The sequence below is a fragment of the Protomyctophum bolini genome (assembly GCF_963924005.1).
Source record: "Protomyctophum bolini genome assembly, chromosome: 22".
NCBI lineage: Eukaryota > Metazoa > Chordata > Actinopteri > Myctophiformes > Myctophidae > Protomyctophum > Protomyctophum bolini.
Genome location: NC_137883.1, coordinates 11,351,642 through 11,374,803, shown reverse-complemented (window position 1 = coordinate 11,374,803; position 23,162 = coordinate 11,351,642). Strand labels below are relative to the sequence as shown.

At 42.7% G+C, this 23,162-nt stretch overlaps 2 protein-coding genes across 2 annotated transcripts in view; both read left to right on the top strand.

The window, feature by feature from the left end:
* ulk1b (unc-51 like autophagy activating kinase 1) overlaps positions 1-12,300 on the top strand; it is a 30,413-nt gene extending 18,113 nt beyond the window's left edge. Inside the window, exons 10-28 of the mRNA XM_080755753.1 lie at positions 444-526; positions 1,356-1,406; positions 2,574-2,665; positions 2,871-3,036; positions 3,746-3,800; positions 3,908-3,994; positions 4,681-4,824; positions 5,638-5,792; positions 6,888-6,971; positions 7,552-7,799; positions 8,198-8,370; positions 8,637-8,755; positions 9,238-9,363; positions 9,924-10,105; positions 10,647-10,846; positions 11,026-11,144; positions 11,443-11,600; positions 11,751-11,886; positions 12,161-12,300. Coding sequence (XP_080611879.1) covers positions 444-526; positions 1,356-1,406; positions 2,574-2,665; positions 2,871-3,036; positions 3,746-3,800; positions 3,908-3,994; positions 4,681-4,824; positions 5,638-5,792; positions 6,888-6,971; positions 7,552-7,799; positions 8,198-8,370; positions 8,637-8,755; positions 9,238-9,363; positions 9,924-10,105; positions 10,647-10,846; positions 11,026-11,144; positions 11,443-11,600; positions 11,751-11,886; positions 12,161-12,216 — 2,434 coding nt within the window. The 3' untranslated portion in view covers positions 12,217-12,300. The remainder of the gene's footprint in view (positions 1-443; positions 527-1,355; positions 1,407-2,573; positions 2,666-2,870; positions 3,037-3,745; positions 3,801-3,907; positions 3,995-4,680; positions 4,825-5,637; positions 5,793-6,887; positions 6,972-7,551; positions 7,800-8,197; positions 8,371-8,636; positions 8,756-9,237; positions 9,364-9,923; positions 10,106-10,646; positions 10,847-11,025; positions 11,145-11,442; positions 11,601-11,750; positions 11,887-12,160) is intronic.
* Positions 12,301-16,659: 4,359 nt separating this feature from the next.
* Positions 16,660-21,565, top strand: ccdc74b (coiled-coil domain containing 74B; the record flags this gene model as incomplete). Its single annotated transcript, XM_080755526.1, is given in 7 exon segments — positions 16,660-16,989; positions 17,792-17,837; positions 18,147-18,258; positions 18,925-19,120; positions 19,250-19,350; positions 19,462-19,521; positions 21,427-21,565. Coding segments are annotated over 7 exon segments (984 nt in total).
* Between the last annotated feature and the right edge of the window lie 1,597 nt (positions 21,566-23,162).

Below are 23,162 nucleotides of genomic sequence, written 5' to 3'. Positions count from 1 at the left end.
CATGCTAATCATGCAACTTTTTCTTAGTTTAGTTTTCACCGTCTGGTATTGTTCCTGCAACTGGCAATTCAGAGGTCTGGAACCAGGCTATGATATTTGCTGTACACTTTCAAAATATGTCAGAGCTCCTCTAAAATCATTTGGTTAAGACGTGATGACCCGTCAACCTGAATAAATGAACTGGTTCAAAGCTAGTCCACTGCGTGGAAATTGAAAATGAATCAAGTGAATTATATTGTCTGCATTGAGAGTGGTATAGTACTTGACTTCCTGGTATTCTTCATTGGCCGGAGCCCCACACAGGTCTATCCTTGGTCCCCTATATCGACCAAAGCGCTTTGTTAAATATATGCCAACTAGTCTACAGTATGTATCATACACTAAGGTAGGCTACATTTATGTTTAGGAACATGTATCAAATCTTTGTTTTTGCTCGCCTCCAGCATCCCCAGAGAAACGTCGTTCCACTTGAGACATCTGCTGTTGGGACTGCTGCAAAGAAACCACAAGGACCGCATGGACTTTGGTGAGGGCCTACAGTTTTTTTTTATCTTTCAAAATTGTTAGCTTTTTGAGTGGTGCAACCACTCCAAGGAACAGCAATGTCGGTGTTCACCTATGTGTTGTTCACCTATGTGTTCATGTGTTCGTTAATGAGCACCAGTATATGACTATGAGTACCAGTAGGGGCGCAGTTGTGCCGGGGGGGGGGGGGGGGGGGAGTTGCACCACTCAGTAGTAGTGAGCTCTACAAGCTCACTACATGTCACGATGCAACGCGCTTGTAGATCGTCTGTTTTGTCATATGACAAAGTGGTTTCAAAGTGTGGTTTTGAGAAAACAGTTTGTTGTGTTCAAACGCCATATGTGAACATGAATCTGGAGCAAACGGTATACAAATAAGGTAATGCCTGCACAGCTAGTAAACATAATAGTGTAGGTTATCCAGACTTGTTTTTTCTTGACCACAAATGTTAAGAATGTTACTTAGATGGAATGTTGTTTATGCAAGGTATAGTTTACCTGGTATCCAAGTTTCTTTGAGGCACAACTAGTTATTTGTTGACTATAGTTGCTTACTCATCGTATTCTGATCTCTTGCTTGTAAGTCGCTCCGGATAAGAGCGTCTGCTACATATCTTAGACTGTATTTGTCAATTTTCAGGATGTATTAGTTCCCAAATGTACTTGAGATTTACGCCATGATATACATATTGCATATTTGCCTACCATACACTCCCCTGATCATACTGAGCAAGATGTCACATTCTGTAAGACAGCATACTGTTGGAATTGGAATTGATCATTCATTGATTCATTAATTGATCTATCTTCCTCCTTTTACATCTTTCCAGATGAGTTCTTTAGTCATCCTTTCCTGGAAGCCAGCTCGTCCATGAAGAAGAGTGAGTCAAACTAACAGTCAATACTTAGATTACTTACCAAGGTCCATTTGGTCAGATATGTTCGAAAAGGCTGGAGGTGTGTTTCAGAAAACAACGTACAACTTTAGCCATAATTATAATTCCCTGCACTCTGTGCAAGGCATCTGCCAATATCCACACTCAAAATGTCTGATAATGGTCCAAATGTTTCAATATACTGTATATCTGTCAGGGGGTAGAATGGGTAACATTTGTGACGGAAAGCAGCCAACTAAACGTGTGAAGAAGTTATCCGGTGAAACTTTAAAGGTGGATCCAATCGTTTTGGTCTTTTGCCCAAACCAGCCAAAGCAAATGTCTGTCAAGCCTTGCCAGACCATGCATGATGATTGAATGAACATGGATCTCAATAGAAGCGGTTATGGTCTGGAGTACTTGACCCAAACGTCTATTTAGCCATGACGTGTATTTAATGTTTAGCTTTTTCAGGCCACAAGGTTTATAGGCGGCATTGATGCACTGACTTGCTGTTTAAGGGACTTTAAGATGACTTATTATTGAGACCCAGTATTTACCTGTGTAAAATAGTCCAAGTAGGGGCACGGTGGCACAGTTGGTAGTGCTTTCGCCTCACAGCTAGAAGGTCCTGGGTTCGATTCCCGCTCGGGGCGCTGTGGGTGCTGGCGGCGTGTTTCCTCCTCCGCGTCATCAGTGCCCATATCCGAAGGCGGGGTTGGCGAAGGGGCCTTTCTGTGTGGAGTTTGCATGTTCTCCCCGTGTCCCCTAGGGTAGGTACCCTCACAAAAACATGCAGTAATCCTGGTCTCTAAACTGCCTCCCCCTGGCCGGCCGGGGCGCCTGATGGAGGGGAAAGGAACTGGTTGGAATAACGTGTTCCTTCCACGCGCTACGTCCAACCAGGGAAACTCCCCCCTGTCAGGTGAAAAGGAGCAACTTGGACACTCAAGCAAAGGAAGCATGAGTTAAGTCCGTTGCTCTCCCCAGGTTGGCGGAGGGTGTGTAGAGCCCAGGATCACGGTAGATGATTGACACAGGGGTGGAAAATGGGTTACAAAATCGTGGGATAAAAAATATATTTAAAATGTAAAATAGTCCAATAGTCCAAAGATGAGCAATATTTTGAGTGTGTGCTTATGTACATGTGCCTGCCTCTGTGTTCTCCTACAGCAACTCCGGCTGTGACGATGACATGCTTCCCTAGCTCTGCATCAGCCAGTTCTTGTAGCAGCTCCTCCACCTCTCACCTTGCCTCACCACCGGTTTGTTTACCTTTGTGCTCTTAACAACTGTGTGTGTGTGTGTGTGTGTGTGTGTGTGTGTGTGTGTGTGTGTGTGTGTGTGTGTGTGTGTGCGCGGACTGCGCGCGCGTGCCTATGCATGTGTGCGTCTAGTAAGTACCTCTTAACTTTCTCTCTCTCTCTCTCTCTCTCTCTCTCTCTCACACATCATCATTTCCTCCTGCAGCAGTCCCTGGCTGAGGTTCAGCAGCTGCGTGCCAAGGCGCTGCCCTCCCCCACCCAGGAGGCAACGGGTTTCCTCTTGAAGGACTCCACTGGCGGCGGTGGCAGCAGTAAGAACTCGTCCTCCTGCGACACGGATGACTTTGTCATGGTGCCTGCACACTTCCCCAGTAAGAGTCTCATTTCTTTGTCATGGTGCCTGCACACTTCCCCAGTCTCATTTCACACATAACACTGCCTGCAGCCCTATGCAATATATGTCAAATGGCATTGTTGTTCTTTTGACTTGATGCTTTTAAAGGTCCTATATTTGAGCATTTTAGTCATTAAAAAAATACATTCCTTAATATTTATTAAACAATAAACCTGTACTATTATTTACACTGGAAACAAAAAGTCATCATAGTCATCTGTTTGAGAGGCTGCACAGTGACTGGCTGGCAGCCAGGCACATTACTAATTTACTGGTCATTTTATATCAACTGAGGTTCTAGTTGATACACAATACTTGACAGCAACACTGCAGATAGTCCAGTTATTTTACTCCAAGCTTACCTAGCTCCAATATTACCTTCGACTTCAAGTTGAGTTCTAACTTTGCCTGGCGTGGATGAAATTATGCATGCCTTGTAAAAGTGAATCACCCCATCTGATTGCAAAAACAATGTACAACATAGAAATCAAAATGCATTTTGACCATGCAGGGACCTTAAAGGTACAGGCTGAAGTTCTGCAAAGTTCAGCAGGCCTTTGCTGTACTGTTTTCAAATGACCCAACTGAAGAGCTTAGACTTCTCTGAAACTATACATGGCTCTTCTGGCTGTCAGACATGGCTCTTTCTACTGTTTTTAAAGTGAATTGTTTCCATGGGTTTGCAGCAGGTGAACTGACCTGTGAGAGTAAAGCGCTGCAGGACAGCCTGATGAATAGTGGGTAAGTAATTTGGTAGTAACCAAACATTTACATTTGTCTGTGATAATATATAATACTAGCTGGTGTAAGCTCTGAAAACTCATCTCCTTTGCCATTTCTCTTATCAGCTCTCTGCTGGCCTCTGCTGGTCTGTGTAGCCAAGCCAAGACACCACCACACTCCCCTTCCTACAGTGGATCTTCTAATCCTCTCAGGTAACAGCAGCACAGTGTTTGGGTCCATTTTTGCACTCTAGTGAGTAGTGATGTGTTCAAAAGAGCAGTGACAGAGCAACTGGCTACAACTCCCGACAACACTACAAAAACAGTTGATTTGTCTTTTGTCAGAGCTCCAATGACGCAGTAAAGTGTCAATCAATCTCATGTTTTTCTTTCACCATTTCCACCCCCCTTCTCTCTCCCCACAATTCCTGCTCTGTTGTGTAAAAGGAAGACATGCCATTAACCAGTTCCCTGTGCTATTTAATTTTTGAGCAACACTTTAATGGCGACTCTGTATGTTATTTTATGTAGCTTTTGTTGCCACTACTATGAGCACACTGACAGCGCAGCATCAGAGGTCAGTTAAAGCAACAGTTGAAACTCAAAGGTTTAAACTTGTGAAACCTTGGCATGGCATGGAATTTGCAAACCAAATAAAAGTCTGATCATCTCAAAGTTAAAGTACAGCTCTGCGCTCTTTAATATCAAACCTGAAGATGAAAATGTGTTCATGTACTTGCAACTCTTGGTTAAAATCCTAGTGTGAGGGTATGTTCCAATTGGGTTCAGCCATATCAAAAGTGTACTGGTGTTCTGTATAAATAAGGTTTCAATCTCATTCTGAATCTGAAGTCTTGATCTCTGCCCACTCTGTTTCTGTCCTTCTCTCTCGTTGGTAGACCCGGTGAGGCCACAGCCAGCAACTATGGTGGTAGCTGTGGCAACTATGGTCAGTCTGTACCTATCCCAGTTCCCACTCAGGTCCAGAACTACCAGCGCATTGAGCAGAACCTCCATTCTCCTAAATCGGATGAATCCCCACGGTCTGTATAGACATATGTTCGCATACACAAACACTCAAATATAAAGTGTCCAATCAGCCTTCTAACTACCCCTAAATTCCACAGAACAATTTCTTATTGGCTAGCAGGCGCCTGTCCATTAAGCCTAATTTATAGTCGTGGCTCATGGTCCATAGCTCCAACAGTGTTTAGTACTACCGGTATATAAATTAGGATTTAATATAGGGATATCGGAACACCGTACAACTGTTTAACCACCTTTTCTCACAGTCCCATGAATTAAATCAAAGTTTCCCCAATGTCAATAGCAAAGTGCTTCATTTATATGCTACAAGCTCACAACCACCACACACAAGTTTGTAGATCAGCTACCATGACTCTGTAAGAAGCGCGAGATGTCTACAAATGGATCGATCAGCTTGTAAATGTTTCCTGTAGGCCAAGGAAGTAGCTCCAGAAATAAAATGTCACATGTTTTATATAGTTGTAATAATTTACGTTAATTTTGTAATGTAAATGAATGGCAGTCAGATTGTGCTGAATAAGGATGTCGGGGTGGCTTATTGTCGGTATTAGCCGTTTACAATGCGCTACATCTGTGCTGAATCCTTGCCCAAATATGGAGTTACTTCATACATCAGATTTACCATAGATGACTGACCACATGAAGCCCAAGATCCACATGGAGCCACGTGATTATTAGCCCCGTCTTGTGAAATCAGGCATAAGTCACGTACCGTACAATATATTGAATTGTATCTAGTCTTTTGCTTGTTTTTCTCCTTGGTAATTCTTCAGAGTTGGTGACTTTGCCTTGTGTTTTATCTCTTATAGACAGTCAACACCTGTGCGCCGCTGCAGCAGTGGAAGCTCCTTGGGCTTTGCAAGAACCGGGCCATCCCCTCCCTACAGTCAAGGACTGGCCCCAACCCCAGTCTGTCGCAGGCTGTCTCTGGGAGGGACCAGACCCTTTCAACTACCCCCACAAGGTAATACCCATGTTAATCAATGCTCACTTTGTGGGTCACTTTCACAGACATGAATATTGTGGCTTTTTGTTTTGTTGCAAAGTTGGAGTGCCACACAGGCTTATTTTGTCCTAGATAACGATCATTGCGTATTGATGTTGTAAATTTAACAAAATTTAACTTTACAGTGACTGACGGTGGGGGACACATTTATTTTGGGTCAAATATTTAACAGAATGAGTGAACAATATTATAAAATGCATTACATGTGTGGACAAATGCGTAAAACCATAAGTGCATAAAATTACCAACGGGTTAGGTTGAGGTCACGAGTCAATGGCAGCATTATTTTGGGGTCTGGGGGCAAAAAGTTTGGTAACCCATGTATTACATCTAACAAATGACACATTATCACATTGGGTGCAACACAAAAATGTTTTTGAGTGACATGATTCGATATTATGTGATGGGAGGGAGGTAGATAGTCCTGATACGTCAGGAGATCAGTTTGTTCCTAATTCACCTGTTTGCCAGAGCTTATAGCTTAACGCCAGAGCTTGCAGCTTATAGTAGAAACTAGAAAATACACATTGCAGAGCCATTGGGTAATTTTACAGTCATAACCTAATTAAATCCATCCATGCTAATTGTAATCACAATGATGACAAAATCAAACTACTTTAGTAGTCCTCAATCAGAAGCGACTGGTCCCATCCGGCCGGTCTGATAGGAAGTATTTTTCATTCGGGTTGAAAACCTGTTCAACAGGAAGATATTGGCACCTAATAATCATAAACTATCTTTATTGCCACGTCACAGTCGGCAAAATATATTTGTACAAACTCCATCATTGTAGTTTTCACGAAAGTGAAGAAAAATGTTGATAGAAAGAATAGGTCAGTCAAACAAATGTTCCTGAAATAAGTAGTGGGAAAATGTATATGGATGCGTGTCTAATCATACAGAGTCAGTGAACATTCAGCAGCTTGCCGTGGTGTGTTTAATTAAGCCAATTCATGTCTGTGAACCTGACACATTATGTTCGTCTGCTCTTTTCTCTCCCAACTCGCTGCCCTTCGCCTCACCCTCCTTCGTTCTTCTCTTTTGTGTCTCAAGTTGGCACCATCCCTGAGCTGCCTGGACATGCGTGCCAGGTGGGCACAGACACAGGCCATGGGGGGTCACTGCCACTGGGTGGAGGTGAGAACCCTTCTCTCCTTCCTCACAAGTTCAGAGTTGACGTGTGAACTCTAAACGTTTCCCTAACAGACTTTGCCTGCACTTTAAACATGGCGTTGGTGGGGCTGTGTGGTGTGTTAGACCGAGAAGAGAAAATCTACATTATAAAATTGAATGGTGTTACCACTTGAAACTTGAAGTTGAATAGTTCACAATTCACTATTATTATTATTACTTTTATTGGGTGCACTGGCAGAAATAGGATCTCTTACGTCGGTCGATTCTTTTAGGATATCTTATGTCCGTCGTGTTTGATCTGCTACTGGGTCTTTTACATAAATTAGAGATCTTGACTTAAAAGGACCAAGTCAGTGCTGGTGATCTTTTTTTAATGATAAACGGAGTTGACGCATTTGCAGTTACTTCATTAACACTTATGATGCTAAGGACGTGTAAAATCTGCCCACCTGCTTGGCACACTAGCACCTTTATTCTGACAAACTCTGGCAGTATCGTAAGTGTTAAGTGCAGAGTACACGAGATGCTACTCTTTTCATAATTTTTCCCGTTGGTGATAATCCCCAATATTTTCTCTCTTCAGCTTTACAGTGCCCTGACTCCCTGCCTGCTCCTCAGCCGGCAGGACTGGGCACGCGGCTCCACAGTGCCCCCTGCCTGTTGGAGTTCACCAGTGCAGGTGCCAGGCAGAAGATCAGGAAGCAGCACTCGGATCCAGTGGTGACTTCCCAGGCAGGCCTGATGGCTTTACGTCCTCTGCACTCCTCCCCCAGGCTCAGCGAGCTGATGCAGCGCAGCCCTCTGCCCACAATCCTGGGCTCTCCTTCTCGGGTGAGCCGTGTGTGTGTGTGTGTGTGTGTGTGTGTGTGTGTGTGTGTGTGTGTGTGTGTGTGTGTGTGCGTGTGCGTGTGCATTCTGCAAGACTAGGCAAATGTAATTACAGTATATTTTGTGTTAATTAGAATGGTATCAGAGAAGAAAAAGCTTTGGCTTCAGCCTACACCTTTTCGGTGCTAACCCTGATTATGTAACACAACTGTCTTGTAAAAATGTCACTGTACCGAAATAAACCATTAAGTCATTCATTCATTCAAAAGTGTCACCAGAACTGCATTTTGAAAAACCAGGGTCTATCCAAAAATAGACCCTGGTTTGACTTAGCTGCCATCTGATGCAAATCATTTCCCATTTCTGGAACACTTTCCAACTCTCTTCCCCATATTCTCCAGACGATCCCCCCGTTTGAATTCCCAAAGCCGTCCAGCTCAACGAACCTGATGGCCTTACTGACCCAGCCAGGTTTCCTAGGTCCCTCTGGCAGTAGGCCAGCCTCCACGGAGCCCAGAGACCCAGGACACCACGCACCAACACCGTCAAGTCCGGCCAGACCATGCTTTGGAAGGTAGGACGCTGTATTCGTCATTTAGCATTTATGTTTTTCTGGTGTTGGGGGTTCTAATCAAATCGTGGACTGTGTATTGGAATCAAACCAGGTACAATTTGTGACTGTAATTCCCATCTTGTAGTATTTGATCTTCTGTTTTGAGTTGTATATTACATCGTGATAGCTATTCTTTTTGTGGCATGTCTTAACCTTTTTACATGATTGCTTATCAAATTATTTTCTCCCTGACCTCCTCTGTCACCTCCTCTCTTTGTGTGGGACAGATCTGAGAGCACGGGTCGTCTGTCGGACATGCTGCTAATGGCTGCTTTCGGAACGACTGCGCCTATAGCCGACCGAGGCAGTTCTGACAACCTTGCCTCCAGAGCCATAGATATAGCAGGTAATCATGCAAATAGCATGTTGTTTGGACAGATGAATTGTTTTCATTCATCACAGAAACAATACAATTTCGTAGTATGGCATCACTAAAGTAACTTTTGTTCTAACATGGCACCTGGTGTATGTAGTTCATCCAAGATGGAAACCCCACTTAGCTAGGGAAGATATTGGGCTTATGGGTCACTTGGTAGGTGACCTACCTGACACCAGGGCCTCAGAATGTATTACCTCCACTCTCGGCTAAGCAAGCTTATAATGGTCTGCGTCTAGACTCTGCCGGAGGATTATGGCATGCGGCTATGATGCTATAGTGCCGTTTCTCTGCTCAAATCATCTTTAATATTATTGTCCACACTTCACCCGGTTTGGTTATTCATATTTTCCCATAGTAAAAGAGAGTAAACATTGTATATCTGCTATTCATTCATGCATTACTTCTAGTTTCACTCTCAATACCAACATCCTCTCTCCTCTGTCCCCTAGCACCTCCAAGTGGTGGGAGAGGTGTGTTTGCAGGCTCCACTAGCCCACCACAGGTAGTTTTCACTGTGGGCTCACCTCCCAGTGGCAGCACTCCGCCTCATACCTCCCGTCACAGGAAGTATTCAGGTAAAACCTACAATTCAGGCTAAAGTGCAGACACTTTGAGATTGCGCCTACCTGATCAGGTGTACTGACTAGTGACATGCACTCTTTGCCTGATCAGAGCGGCTATTTATAATTCTCTGCCTACCTGCTCATTCCTTCTCCTGCTGTGCGGACGTGAAGTCGCTGCTGCTGCCTCCCCAGCATCCACCTGTAGCCGGCTCCGTTTCTAGATCCCCCTGGGGGTCTTAATTAATTCCCTGTAATTCTATTTGGCTTATTTTGGGCTAACATTTTAATGTTAATTGGAATGAATAGGGACAGAGCCCTGACGCCAAACTATGCTTCATATATCATTGTCAATTTTGCTCAATTTAATACAAAAAAGTTCACAAAAAAACATTACATTACATTAATTAATTATAATTTTATGGGTCAAATATTAAATTAACACTGGGGTTTTGTTGTGCAGAGTTTGACTTTCAGACATACCGGTGTGTGTGTGTGTGTGTGTGTGTGTGTGTGTGTGTGTGTGTGTGAGAGCTCGTTCTTATTTCCCTTTCATTCTTCCTCCTCCTCTTCAGGCTCTTCTAGTTCCGCGAGCCCAGCGGGCTCCTTCACCAGCCGATATGCCCAGACCCACCTGGACGGCTTCGAAGCTCCCTCCAGTCCTCGCTATAGTTTCACTGACCCCATCACGGTCAACATGGGGGGAGGTCCTGTGACTTTTGAGGCTCCCGAGCTGCCCGAGGAGACTCTGATGGAGGTGAGAACGGGCTCTGGAAAATACTGTGTGAGAGAGGGTTCATTGGGCGGGCAGTCACACTCTGTGTGAGTGTGTGATGTCACGTTATTCGCCGTGTGTACATTTCCTGTGTAGCAGAAACATTGTTGTCTTGTAGTGAATGAAATACATACAAGTTTGAAGTTATTTAGTACAGCCAGTAGCCACAATGTAGCCAGATACATTCGTATAATCTAATTAAGCTTTAATTAAAACGTTAATTAACAGTACTAAATATGTTTCTATTGGGCGATTGCAGTGGTCTAATATAGGACTGGCCGATTCTACCAATATTGTGATATGAGAATAGATATAGATATTGAAATATCGTTATATGGCGTTAAGTGTTGTCTTTTCTGGGTTTTCATCGCTTAAGTTAAGCCCTATAAAGTCTAATAGCTGATCTACAAGCTCAAAACACGTCACATCACAGGCGTTTTGAGCTTGTAAAAATATAATTTTTACTATTTAAAAAAAATATGATTTGATACTCTCTCTGTCCGTCCTTCTCTTGGGAATGCAGCAGGAACATACTGACACTCTTCAGAGGTTGCGATTCACACTGGACTTTGCTCGTTGCCTGATGGAGGTGGCTGCAGTCCGGGGGACTGTAGCTGGGACTGGGCTCACTGGAGGGGCCCAGGACGAGCCCTCTCACGCCTCCCTCCTCCAGCAGCAGAGTCTAGTTGCAGACCAAATAAGCTCGCTTAGCCGAGAGTGGAGGTAAGACCATTCTAGCAGCTACAAACCAATATTTAGTTCATTCTGATGCGTGAGAATGTGTTCCACTGGAATTTTATCAAGGCTATAATCTGAGTGTAGCTGAATGTGTAGTTGAATCAAAACACCTTTTGATGTGTGTTTTAAGATACTGTAATTTCACGTGTCTGTCTCCCCCCTAGTCATGCTGAACAACTAGTGCTGTACCTCAAGACTACAGAGCTCTTATCGTCTGCCTTACACATGGCCATGGAACGGGTCAAACAGGGGAAACTCTACCCATCAGCTACCGTCAAACAAGGTACTTAATTCATGTCAACTCACTCGGTAGAAACCACCGTTTCACTGCAATGGCATCTAGATACTGAATCCTGTTGTCTTACTAATTGCATTCATGAAAGCACTTGTAGCATTGGTTAAGTTAAGACACTTACCTCTGCGGGAGCCTCTCAGGCTCAGCCTTAATTTACTCTAAATCCGAAGGATTTGTCCCTTATTCATCTGATACCCACGTGAATCATTGACACGTGTTTCGGGATGAACAGAACACATGGCATCATTCCGCCGTATTAAGAGTCGTCTCCTCTGTCTGTTCACAGTGGTCAAGAAGCTGAACGAGATGTACAAGTCGAGTGTTTCGTCCTGCCGTTCGCTGAACGGCCGTTTGGAGCGCTTCTTCTCCAGGAAGCATCTTCTGATGGACCACATCACCTCCATCACTGCAGAGAGGCTGCTGTTCAGCCACACCGTGCAAATGGTGAGCCAGCAAAGGACACGCTAAAGGATGATATAACAATATTTGAGGAAGATTCAAATGTAATGTCACAAGGCATATTAAAGTCAATGAAAGGTAGCCCAAGATGGTGCAATATTATTATTATTTTAAATGTCTTCTGTGCCTTTTCAGGTTCAGGCTGCTGCGCTGGATGAAATGTTCCACCAGGGGGCAGCATCTGTGCTTCGCTACCATAAGGCTTTGTTACTGATGGAAGGCCTGTCCCTGCTTGTCACTGAGCAGGAGGACATTCTCAGCATTAGCAGATGTGAGTCTCTCTGCCTCTTGAACATAGTGTGACACGTTGTGAGCTTGTAGATCTGCTACATTGTCAAGTGTAAATCAAGCATTGCCTGGTGTTTTGTGTACTGTAGACTAAAGGACACAGGCAAAGGCATTATCAAATTATTACATTATTCTTATATGAATGTGGCCAGTGAGCATGGCCAGCTCCTTGTAAATATTTTACATGAATGTGACATACCAGTGAATAATTTTTCTTACATACATCTTTCTCTCTCGCTTTCTCTCTGTATCTGCAGGCAAGGAGTGTATTGAGCGTCGCCTCACTGCTTTGCAGTCAGGACTCTGTGTTTGAGCTTGAGGGTTCCACATCTGAAGTCTGCAATTATACTAACCTTGGGTTTATGATAGCCAAAACGTATAGTGCTCAATTATCAACAAGTATAAGGCTATATTTTTTGTGACAACATAAGCCAAATCAAAGGAACCATTGGACACCACACACAAAAAGGATCAGATCAGATTACTCTCACGTAATCTGTACCCCAGTCAGCCCCTTTCAGCCTAACCTCTCCAGAGCCATCTAATAGAAGAGTTGCGATATTGAGGGGGCAGAAAACAGCCCGGTCATGTGGTTCATGTACTTGCGCGAGCCTATAGACGCCAATGCATTCCGTAAACTTCCGGATGTCCCCATTCAATACTTCCGGTTGTCTCCATTCAATAGAAGTCTATGTAGAAGAGCCGCCATTGGACTGGCCCCATGAAGTGAACGGATTTTGCGTAACTCTGTCTTACTCTATGGCTCTGAACCTCTCTAGCATACTTCATCATCTCCACCAATCCAAAGCTTTTTTTTCCCCCTCCAATGACACACCAGTTCACAACTTCACACACCTCTGGGGTTTGGATTCTCTAAAGGGCCTACAGTCTGTCTGGATTCAGGACTTGGACAGTGGCTGTAACTTCCCCAACTCTTTGCAGGGACCAATGATGGATATGGAGCAATTGTGTTGTGAAAGGACGTCCGTATCCTCTGACTAATGGACTAGTTGTTTTTCAATGTTTTTAGTTTTCGCAACGATTCACGTCGCTGGACACAAACACATACAGGGGCAACCATAGCCAGGTAGTTAGATGTACACCACAACATGTAATGAAACACAATTACACACACACACACACAACGTGTGTTTTGCGATGGCATTATATATACGCAAACCACTCCGAATTTGATACCAAGAATTTGACATGGATCCATCAGGTATCCTGCTCATTAAAGGCATCGCTGTATGGTACCTGGATTTAGTGTTTGCATTGGTTTCATTGGCTTAAGGGAAAGTAACAATGGAACTAAATGTGACCACAATAGTATACAACCAGTAATAAGTCTGTGATATAAGTTACAAAAGAAATGTTGATCTAGTTGAGTTATGGTGCTTTTGTGGAAGCGATTCCCTTTACTTTACCTTTCACATGTATTGATGCTATATTTGCCATATCAAAGACAGTGTCACTGTCTGCTATAGAGCTTTTCCTAAATGGTCGCAGGATAGTCATTAACGAGAGGAAATGGGCCCAGGACATAATTGACCAAGGTTTTATGCTTGGCTGCTGAGGTTGTAGTAATGGCTAATCCGGTTTCAAATCTAGGGCTGTCCTCTCAATTTAGTTGACTAGGAATTTGTTTGCAGTTATAGTCATAGGAACTTGTCAACTAAGCTATTAGTTGCTTCAATGGAATCTGTGAAATTGTATTTGCTGCATACAGTCATGCAGAGGCCAGCCGTTTCAGGTTGGTGAGTTTGAGAATGTAACATTCTAAGGTTGATTTCACAATGTCTACAGGCTATTGGTCTACAGCAGACTTTGAGTGTAGGAGATGTGCTTGGGAAAAAGCTTTCAGAATTACTTCAACCAACAAAGTCTTGGTTGAATAAGATCATACCAACCGTGTAATGAACCATGAGGGGACAGCTCTAACAAACAGGACCAATGGCCAACATTACGCTGAAGGAATGAATATTTTGCAGATTACCTGAGTGACTTTAAATCAATATATGATAGATCCTACTGTTATAGACATCGTTTTTCATAGTCATCAATAATGGGGGAGAAAGGCAGGCATAATGAGTTTTGAATGTAAGGCTGTTCAACGGGAGAGAAGCAGCCAACACAGGCCGATCCCGGGGTTTAGAAGTGCATGGTCTGGGCTAAGGCTAACGCCTGACTACATGTTTAGAAGTGCATGGTCTGGGCTAAGGCTAACGCCTGAATACATGTTTTTGCACTACGTTGAAGTACTGTATAGTCTATAGAATGATTGTGAGTGGAACAAGCTGCACATGTTCAGTTTGTTTTGTAGCTATTGGTTGAATAGCTTAGTTCATTTTGAGTTTTCCCTCCCATAATTTAGGTTTTAGATATTACAAATTGTAATATCTAAATATATTACAATTGTCAAAATAGAAATGCTGTCATAGAAATGCTTGAGGAGTTTTGAGGAGATGGGGGGGGGGGAGAGAAAGCTAAATGTATACACTGAAAGGAAAAAAAGTGTTGTGTTGAGCTTGTAGTGTTTAATTTCAGAGTATCCAATAGCTATTGATGAATGGGTTAGATTTTGAAAAGCAGCTTCTCTTGTTTCGGACTCTTGGCCCAATTTAGTTAATTTAGTAGATGTTGACACTAACCACAAATCAATCATCCCATCACCTTTCTGAACCAGCCTAGACCTTCCAGTGGACTGTGGACCAATGGTGAGGGTCAACTGGGCTGCTTTAAGAAAGAAGCTTTTCTGTATGTATGTGTGCATGTGTGTGGAATTGTGTGAAGTATTGATGGTTTATGATGATGTTATTTTGCTCCGTAAATTGACTGACTGCTATACTGAGCTGTGCTGTTGGGTGGAAACCTCATGTCCAATAGTGTTACTCAAATTAAGAAATGGAGACGTGACGTGTTTTTCAGCTTTGAGATTTTTGCTACTTTTGTCTGACAATAGTGGGACGCACACGCAGATTAGACACACCAATGGACCCAAGAAGAAACCTGAGTTGAAATATGGAGATAAGAGCTTTCTGAACGACAGCAACGCTATATGAACTCTCACTGAAAGGCAGGAGCTACTCTGATGTAACTTGCCACCTTTTGGCCTAATGTTCTCCCTTTCATCAGCCTATTTCCTTCATTACAAGAGTAGTAGTAAGTAGCCTTTATTTTATTATCTTGTGTTTGGCCCATTTTAGTAAATGAGTATGCTTTAGGGATCAAATACAGAGTTGGCTTGATCGGAATGGATGCAGGATAGATTTTCCAATGGTGAAGATGGTCTCTGAATTGTTTCATTACTTCACAAAATGCTTTGTGGCCTTTTTCTGCAGAGATACATTTTACTCTGAAATTTACTTTGAATTTTACATTGACATGGATGATGGCTTGTTATGTTGTGTATATTTTGTTTGTATGCATTCCTTTATCGATGAACCCAAATTCCCTTTCTCTCTTTACTCCTGCTGTGTGTAGTGGGAATCAGTGGGATCCCCTCAAGATACACAGTAAAATACTTTGTGTTGATTTAATTTCCGAAGAGTGTAAAGATGGAACCAAATGGACCCAGAAGGGTCAATCTTTACACTCTTCCTAATGAACGCTGAGGATTTTAATGTTGTTTAGTCAGGTAGCAAGCAATGATGACCTCACCTTTTTAAGCTGATGCATATGACACTTTTCATTGTTCCTTACAATCATTAGCGGTCATGCAAATGACATTACGCAGGTGTCACAGCCAAGGCGACATAAATAAGAAGCTGTCCAATCAATTAAGCAATTGCAGCGCAAGGTGACAACATAAAAACATATTTTGCCCTGCTCCTGCGTGCACTCCCACAAAGATTGTTTAATTTAATTAAATGTTGGTTTTATGTTGGTCTTTTGCCAGCAGTATATGTTCTGAATGTTTGTTTGGCATTTTTACCTTATTTTCTCAATACCATTTGTAAATATTGTAAATTAAGTTATTGCCTATTGTTGTATATATTACAGCAAGCATGGAGAGAATATCCCATACCAGATAAACACCTTTCCAAATAAGAGTAGACCTTCTGCTGACCTTCCATAATGTCTGTTGCAAAGGTGTTTAAATGCCTCCTAATGTTTGAAATACACACTATCTCAGTGTCTGTGTGTAATGTAGCCTATTCATTGATTGAGACTTGCAACATGAATAAAATGTAAAAAAAAAATGTATGTGTTGTGTATTTTATTTGCCTAACAGTGCAGCTGCAGCCACATAACTGCAACACATATGTCCGTGAAAGTAATGTATTTTTTTCTCTGAATTCTGGAAAAAAAATAAGAAAACAATTGAGCAGGATCTGTAGCCTATGACTAAAGGCATATGTCACACTCTCACACCATGACACCGATAACTTACTTGAGGCAAAGCTGGGAAGGGGGGGGGGAGTGACTTGAGTCGCGCGCCTAGTGTGGAAGTGGAGAGTCCGTTGTCCCGGCAACCGTGTCAGCGACTCTGCATTGTGGAGCCGCAGGAGCGCATGTCAGTAAGAGTGAATATGAATCCTTAACATTAGCCTGTTAGCCGACTGTGGACTTTTCAACCAAATGTCCGTTTTAGATCGATTTATCTTCAGTGGTTTGTAAATTATGTGGCGTGCGTTGTGGCAACAAGTTGCTGCATGTCCTTTGCAAATTGCAACGTTAGCAGCTGCAAAGCAAGTCGTCTATCTGTTGATCTGTTTGGTGGAGAGCTACGGTCAGCTACCTTTAAGGCTACACTATGTCCAGCCACAACCTTCCACCGGTGAGGAACCTGCCACACTGGTCCCGAGTTGGGCGTCTTGACAAGCATTGCGCTCCTAGTCTTCCGCGATCTTTACCGGCCAAACACCTGCAGCGTCTGGCCGGCCCCGGTCCTACCCTGCAGCCTTTGGCTCTGCCCGGGCCCGGTCCTCCCCCCGCGGACAGTGGTGTCTCATCTCACAACGACATGGACACCCGCGTTGCATCGCTCCAGAATAATATCCAGTTCTTGCAGCAACAACATAAGGAGACTCTTGAGAAGCTCCATGCAGAAATCGATGACCTCAGACGGGAGAATAAAGGCAAGTGTATATATGCAAATCTATGTAGATTTTGTGTAGGCCTATCTATGTGGATATATCTATGACTTATGTCAGCTATGTGTATGCTTTATTGTAATGTATGATTCTGACTTTGAGTTATGTCTACATGTATAGCCTAAATCAATGTGTATAAAATATGCCTGTCTTTAAATCTGTAGCCTGAAATTTAGCCTTTTTGTCAAATTATTCCTAATTTCTTACAAAAATATAGCCTTATGCTTGTTGGTAATTGAACACTACATATTGACTCTAACTGCAGGTATAGGCTATTGGCATTATGGACACAACTGTAGCAGCAACAGAGAATTTACTCTGAATGTGATTTATCTGAATCCATATCACTGTTCCCCCACTGTTTCTAATTAAATAAAGTCCATGGCACAGCCACATTCACAAAGGCGGGCCTGGTTGCAGGATGGGGTCTTGACAATAGGAGACACTCAATCTAGCTCCAGTGGTTGCATGGCATGAGGGAAATGGGTGGTGAGTGGTTTCTGCGTGGGGGGTGAGCAGAGACAGAGAGATCCTGTATCGCTTCACCTACAGCAGGACACAAGCGGTTCCACGTCACCTCCACATCTGACCACCCGCCAAGAGATTCCTCAGTCCTGTTAAGATGAATCGCATGGGTCATGTGTCCCCAGTGACCCCCACACTCTCACATCATGCATACAGCACACAAGGGTTGTTTACTTGGGCTGTGTAACAAGAGATGTTGTTGGCTGTTGCTCATGTGCCTCCTGAAGGTTACATGGTGAAAATTGTCTTAACTTTTTTGTTGCAGAGCTGCAGTATAAACTGATAATGGATCCCCCCAAGTCAAGCAGAAAAGGTAAACTCTAATCCCGATGATGAACTTGCTTGCATGATTTGGCATGGATGCTAGTCTGATGGCGATAATTATCACTTTTGGGCTCAGGTCCAGATTTTGGCAGAATGAGTGGCTATGGTCCAACTCTCTGTAATAGTAGGAAAATAAGGAAACAAACATAAGTGTGCAAAGTTGAGCCACATGTCTATGTTTCAGTATTTTTGTTTTCAGCACACTCTGGTGGACACATTTGCAAACATACAGTGAGACAACCTCTTTGAATTGAATGATTTTTTTTTTTTTGTTAATGTGTATTTTCTTTCCCTTTAGTATTGACACTTAGTCGGCGAGGAATTAGACCACCCACAATTGAGGCCCATAGAGGTGTCTACCTGGAGCAAGCTCTACAGGATACACGGAGTTCAGAGGATCAGGGATTAAGGTGGGTTTCTGTCCTGTACTCTGTCTGCAGTCAGCTAACAGCTTCCTAGTAAAAAACAACAGCATGCACTGTAAGTTGATGATTTGGCAAAGTCTCAGTTATAATGTTTTTATTTTGTATTGTATAGACACGATGACACACATAAACATTTCGCTCAAGCAAGCTTTTCTCTGCTGCTAAATGGGGAAATGAGGCATTAACTATAATCAGCATCATTCCCTTTTATTTGTGTGAATGGATATTTGAGTTACTGTGTATGTCATGTGTGGTTACAGCCTTATTTAACATATTTACCCAAATGAGAATGTTTCCTGTCCACATGAAACCAAGTGACCCTATTCTGGGGCAAAGATTTGATGAAAATAGTCTACAAGCTCACAACATGTCACAGTGTGACACGTTGTGATCTTCTAGATCAACTATTTTCAGCAAATAGTTTGGTGTTGAAGGAAAACAAGGAGGGGACCTAGTATCCCTGGTGGACTCCGGGTCAACAAAGTAGGGTTTAAGTGGTCAAGTAGTAAAATAAATTAAGCCTCATGGGACAGTAGCCTACCAGCTGTCGGATTCGGATTGAGTGCAGGCAAGAGGCTTTGTTCATTGAACTAAACGGCAGTATATGTGTGCTCCTCCCCAATCGATATCGTATCGACCACCTGGGAGAAGCATAGGAGAATGCAGTGAAAACCAAGGATCTTCCAGACAGGACTGTGTGCCAGCGCTAAGCGGGGGCCTCATTACCTCGTTGCAACCTCTTCGAATTCACAGCCGCCCTGCTCACCCACCTCGTGCACCCACTCTACAGGAGTGTGAAGTCATCATTAGACAGCTATACAATGCCAACAGCATGCAGTCTCAAGAAGTAAGCACACATTCTTAGAATTTGTTGAAATGCAAACATTAATCATGTGATGATAGTGTTTATATGGCAGATAAAATAGTAGTTAAATGCCAAGATCATGACTGCAGTAATAATGGTTCTCCACTGTAGATTATACGTGTGAAGGCATTGCTGAGAGACATTGTATTCAACAAGAAGATCACCCCAGAAAACTACATCCTTACAAAGGCCTACCTTGCTGATGGCTCCCGGTACAGTTGTGCCGATTTTTAAACCTGACACCCATTTGTGTATGAAAGTGTATCAATTAAGATACTACTACAGATGATCTGGTAAATAATTATATTTTCTTTCACTTACAGTAAAGTGTCAGAGGTAGAGAGGTTCCCCCAACTTGCACTCCAATCCCTTCCAAAGAAAACGTATGTGTATAGTATCTTGTCTATAATATTGTTTCTATCTATTTCCGTTATATTTGAAAATCATTTGAAAATGCTAATCAGTCTTCCATTTGATTAAAGCTCCGGTAACATGGTTGATATCACAGTCAAGTTGTACAAGCAGTTATATTTAAAGCTTTTGACAGAAGTGCACAGTTCAATTAGATAGAGCCAAAGGGTGGGCATTTATAATGAGAATAGAAATTTACCCTATTGGGGACCTATAGTCCATGGGGAAGAACAGTTCCCTATTCTGGTTAATAACCAGAATCAAGCTTTGAAAACAGAGGATTTGAATGTGTTCACGTAAGAGGAGAACTTTTCCCCAAATCGTAGAGTTAAATGGTAGTTTGCGACTGTACATTGTGGTTGAAGGGGTCTGTTAGGTTTCTTTAGCAGGAGTTGCACATAACCATATGATATGAATCCTGACATTTCTATTCGAGGTGATCAATTGGCAAGTTGTTTTTTTGTTGACAATATATTGTGAAAATATACCAGTAAAACTACTACTACTACTACTACTACTACTACTAAATAATATTAATAACAACTTTTGTTAAATTGAAAATGTTACACAGTATGACTTTAATTTGTGCTGCGTACTATAGTGTGTCACAGAGCTTTGGTGAAGCTTAAACAAGCTTTGACTGAGACCTGGATTTAGTTGTCTTTTCCCATTCCTTCCCTTGTAGGACAAGCTCAATATAAGAGCACGAGTCATTCAACTCAGGGTACCAGCAGTGTCAGCCTTGGGTCTTTTTACACAGTTCAGAATGTTAGAGCAAGTTAGAGCAAGATGAGTTGAAGAGTGACTAACGTCTCAGTCTTGAGGAGAATGGAATCTGAGACATTAATCTTTAAAAGTTGCACCTCGGGTAGCTCTGATCCATAGCTCTAATGCGTTTCATTTAGAGCTATGTTACTCTCAACTTCCGCCGCTCGCATGAATGAAGACCAGCCTCTCCTCTTTAGCGTAAATAAAAAGAACGTTTTTGCTACTCACCAAAACAAAGGCGGGTTGTGTCATTTGAAAGCCTACTTTCCTTAGTGGACGCACTCTGAGCCCCCCACCACACGTATAAACTGTACTGCTGCGAGCGGCGGAAGTTGAGAGTAACATAGCTCTAAATGCAACGCATTAGAGCTATGGACCAGAGCTACACCTCGGGTATGACAGAAATGACATATGTCTGCAGGCATTGTAGAAGAAAAGTAATGTGTTAGAAGCATTTAGTATAGGCTATGTCCATTTTATTGTTTCCTGTTTCGGTTTAATTTCACATAGCTTCGTTTGATTGGCTTGGCAGCATATCTGAACTAGAAACACACATGAAAACTTCACATGTGGAAAGCCGGGACTGCAGTTATGCACAGCCTGTTGTTGACATTTGGCATATGAGCTTATGATGTTGTTGATGTTAGTGATGGCAGAGGGTGCTTGCATGGCACTTTTCTAGTGGACAGAGAAGGGAGAGGAGAGTGACAAGGGATGTGGAGAGAGGAGGCACAGTGGATAGACTATCTATCTATGGCTATGGCAAGCCATTTTAACTTAATTGAAAGAAGAAATCTGTATCAAATCATATATTTTTTATTATTCAAAAACGTGATATACAATTTTTAAATAAATTAAGCATTCCAAGTGTTTCTAATTTGTCTATCATGTTATCAACAATCAAAAATGTTGATATCACATTTGTATTAATTGATCAAATGTATTGCCATAGATGGCCATATTTATATTAATTTGGGGCCAGTCTAGTAACTGGCTAGATATAATTCCATGATTCACATTGGATAAAGAAACTTTACACTGTGTCACTCAGGACGTCTAACGTTTTTCCTAATGCACTGAGTCTAATATTCCCATTTGTCCTTGGACAGGTCTGAGCCATCTCATGCTGCAGTGACAGATGGGGTCATCCTACCAGCTCTTAAACAGAGTCTCAGCTCCACCATCACCGGCAGACAGAAGAGGACCCAGGCTATGCAAAGAAGCCGATTGAAAAGGACAGTGCACTGAGAGAGGTTCACGATAGCCACAGCCTGATGAGCTGGGCTGCTCTTCCCATAAATGCATGATCATTACAAATGGGACTTCATTGTTAATGGACAGGCAGGCGTTCACTGACATAAGACAGTGCTCGTACAGTACAGTAACAACAGAGATATGATTGAACAAACGTCCTAGTAGCTGATGCCTTACATGCACCACTGATGCACAGAACGTGATGGAAAACTGGGATTAGCTTTGGTTGTTTAGTTTGAAATCTGATGGTTATACAGTACAACTGTATTTGTGACAGAAAGGCACTGGTTTCCATCTGCTATACTGGATGGAAAAGTGGAAGGGGAAGTATGTCGGACAAGACAGACATAGAACCAAAAAAGTGCATGCAGGTTGAGAGAACCCCACAAAGATAATTTGTCAGCTTCAGATTTATAGTGTTCCAGTTCAGGTCCATTTTATCTGCTCTTTTTTGTTTCATTAGTTCCAAAATGTCACTTGTTTATCCTGTACACTGTATAAGTTATCTTTCCTGAATGGATACAAATGGTATCTCAAATTGAAAATATATTTTCTATTTACTAAAAAGCTGGAGAGATGGGGAGAGTCCTGTTCCTGAACAGTTTCTTTAACAAAAACTATCACTTGTCTTACACCACATTTTAGGTTGTTTCTCATGCTTATCCACGTGTGGATGTGCATGCTCTATTACCTTTGTTAGTTAATCATATTAACCGTGGCATCCCTAATTTGGGCATGTCATAATAAAAAATGGTGCAACTCCGTGTGGGCGTCCCCGGGGGGTCCCCGGAACTTCCAGACCCACAGGAACACGCCCAGGGTGCCGGTTCTGTTCCGCCGAGCCGCACCGCGTCCGAAACGTGTGTGTGTGTGTATTAGGCTGCGCATCAGTGACACTTGGTTGTGAAAACCAACCAAATTTTCGTGCTCGGACAGATCCAGCCAGCCAGCCACCTACGGACACACAAAGCTACTTAATGAAGTGGTTGCACCACTTAAAAATAAATTCACTGTTATCCATGTGTCGCATGCATGATGTGCTGTGAGTTTGTAGGTCTGCAATTTTCGAATAGCCCTAAAGTCTAAAGTACGGCTTAAGTGGTTAAGCATTTAAATTCTCTCAAACAAGAGTAAATTGTCAGTCTGTGGCATACACCAGAATATATTACAAAAGAAACCACAGTAGTTCTCTATAAAATACATTGAGCTAGCTTGTAACTCATGCATGTCTGAATATAGCCTTACAAGCCAGCAGATTTTTTTCTACCCCCCTCACCCCCTTCCATTTGTTTTCATCCAATTTGTTGCATCACTGAGCCTTTGTGGGAATGTGGGAAATTGGCAGACGCTAGCCATTAAGAACCAGTGGGTGCAAATCTATTAACATTCAAGCAGTGTGGCAGTGATGAGAGCTGGTTTGTACCAGCTGCAGCCCCATGCACGAGACCAAGAAACTGAAACCTCAACAACAGCCAAACAGAGGAACAGAACCTCTGCCTTTATATATTTTAGTTCCATCGTTGAGCAGAAGATCTCCTGCCACATTGGTCCACCCCTTTTGTCCAGTCAGCATTTTCTGCCCTGTTTTCTC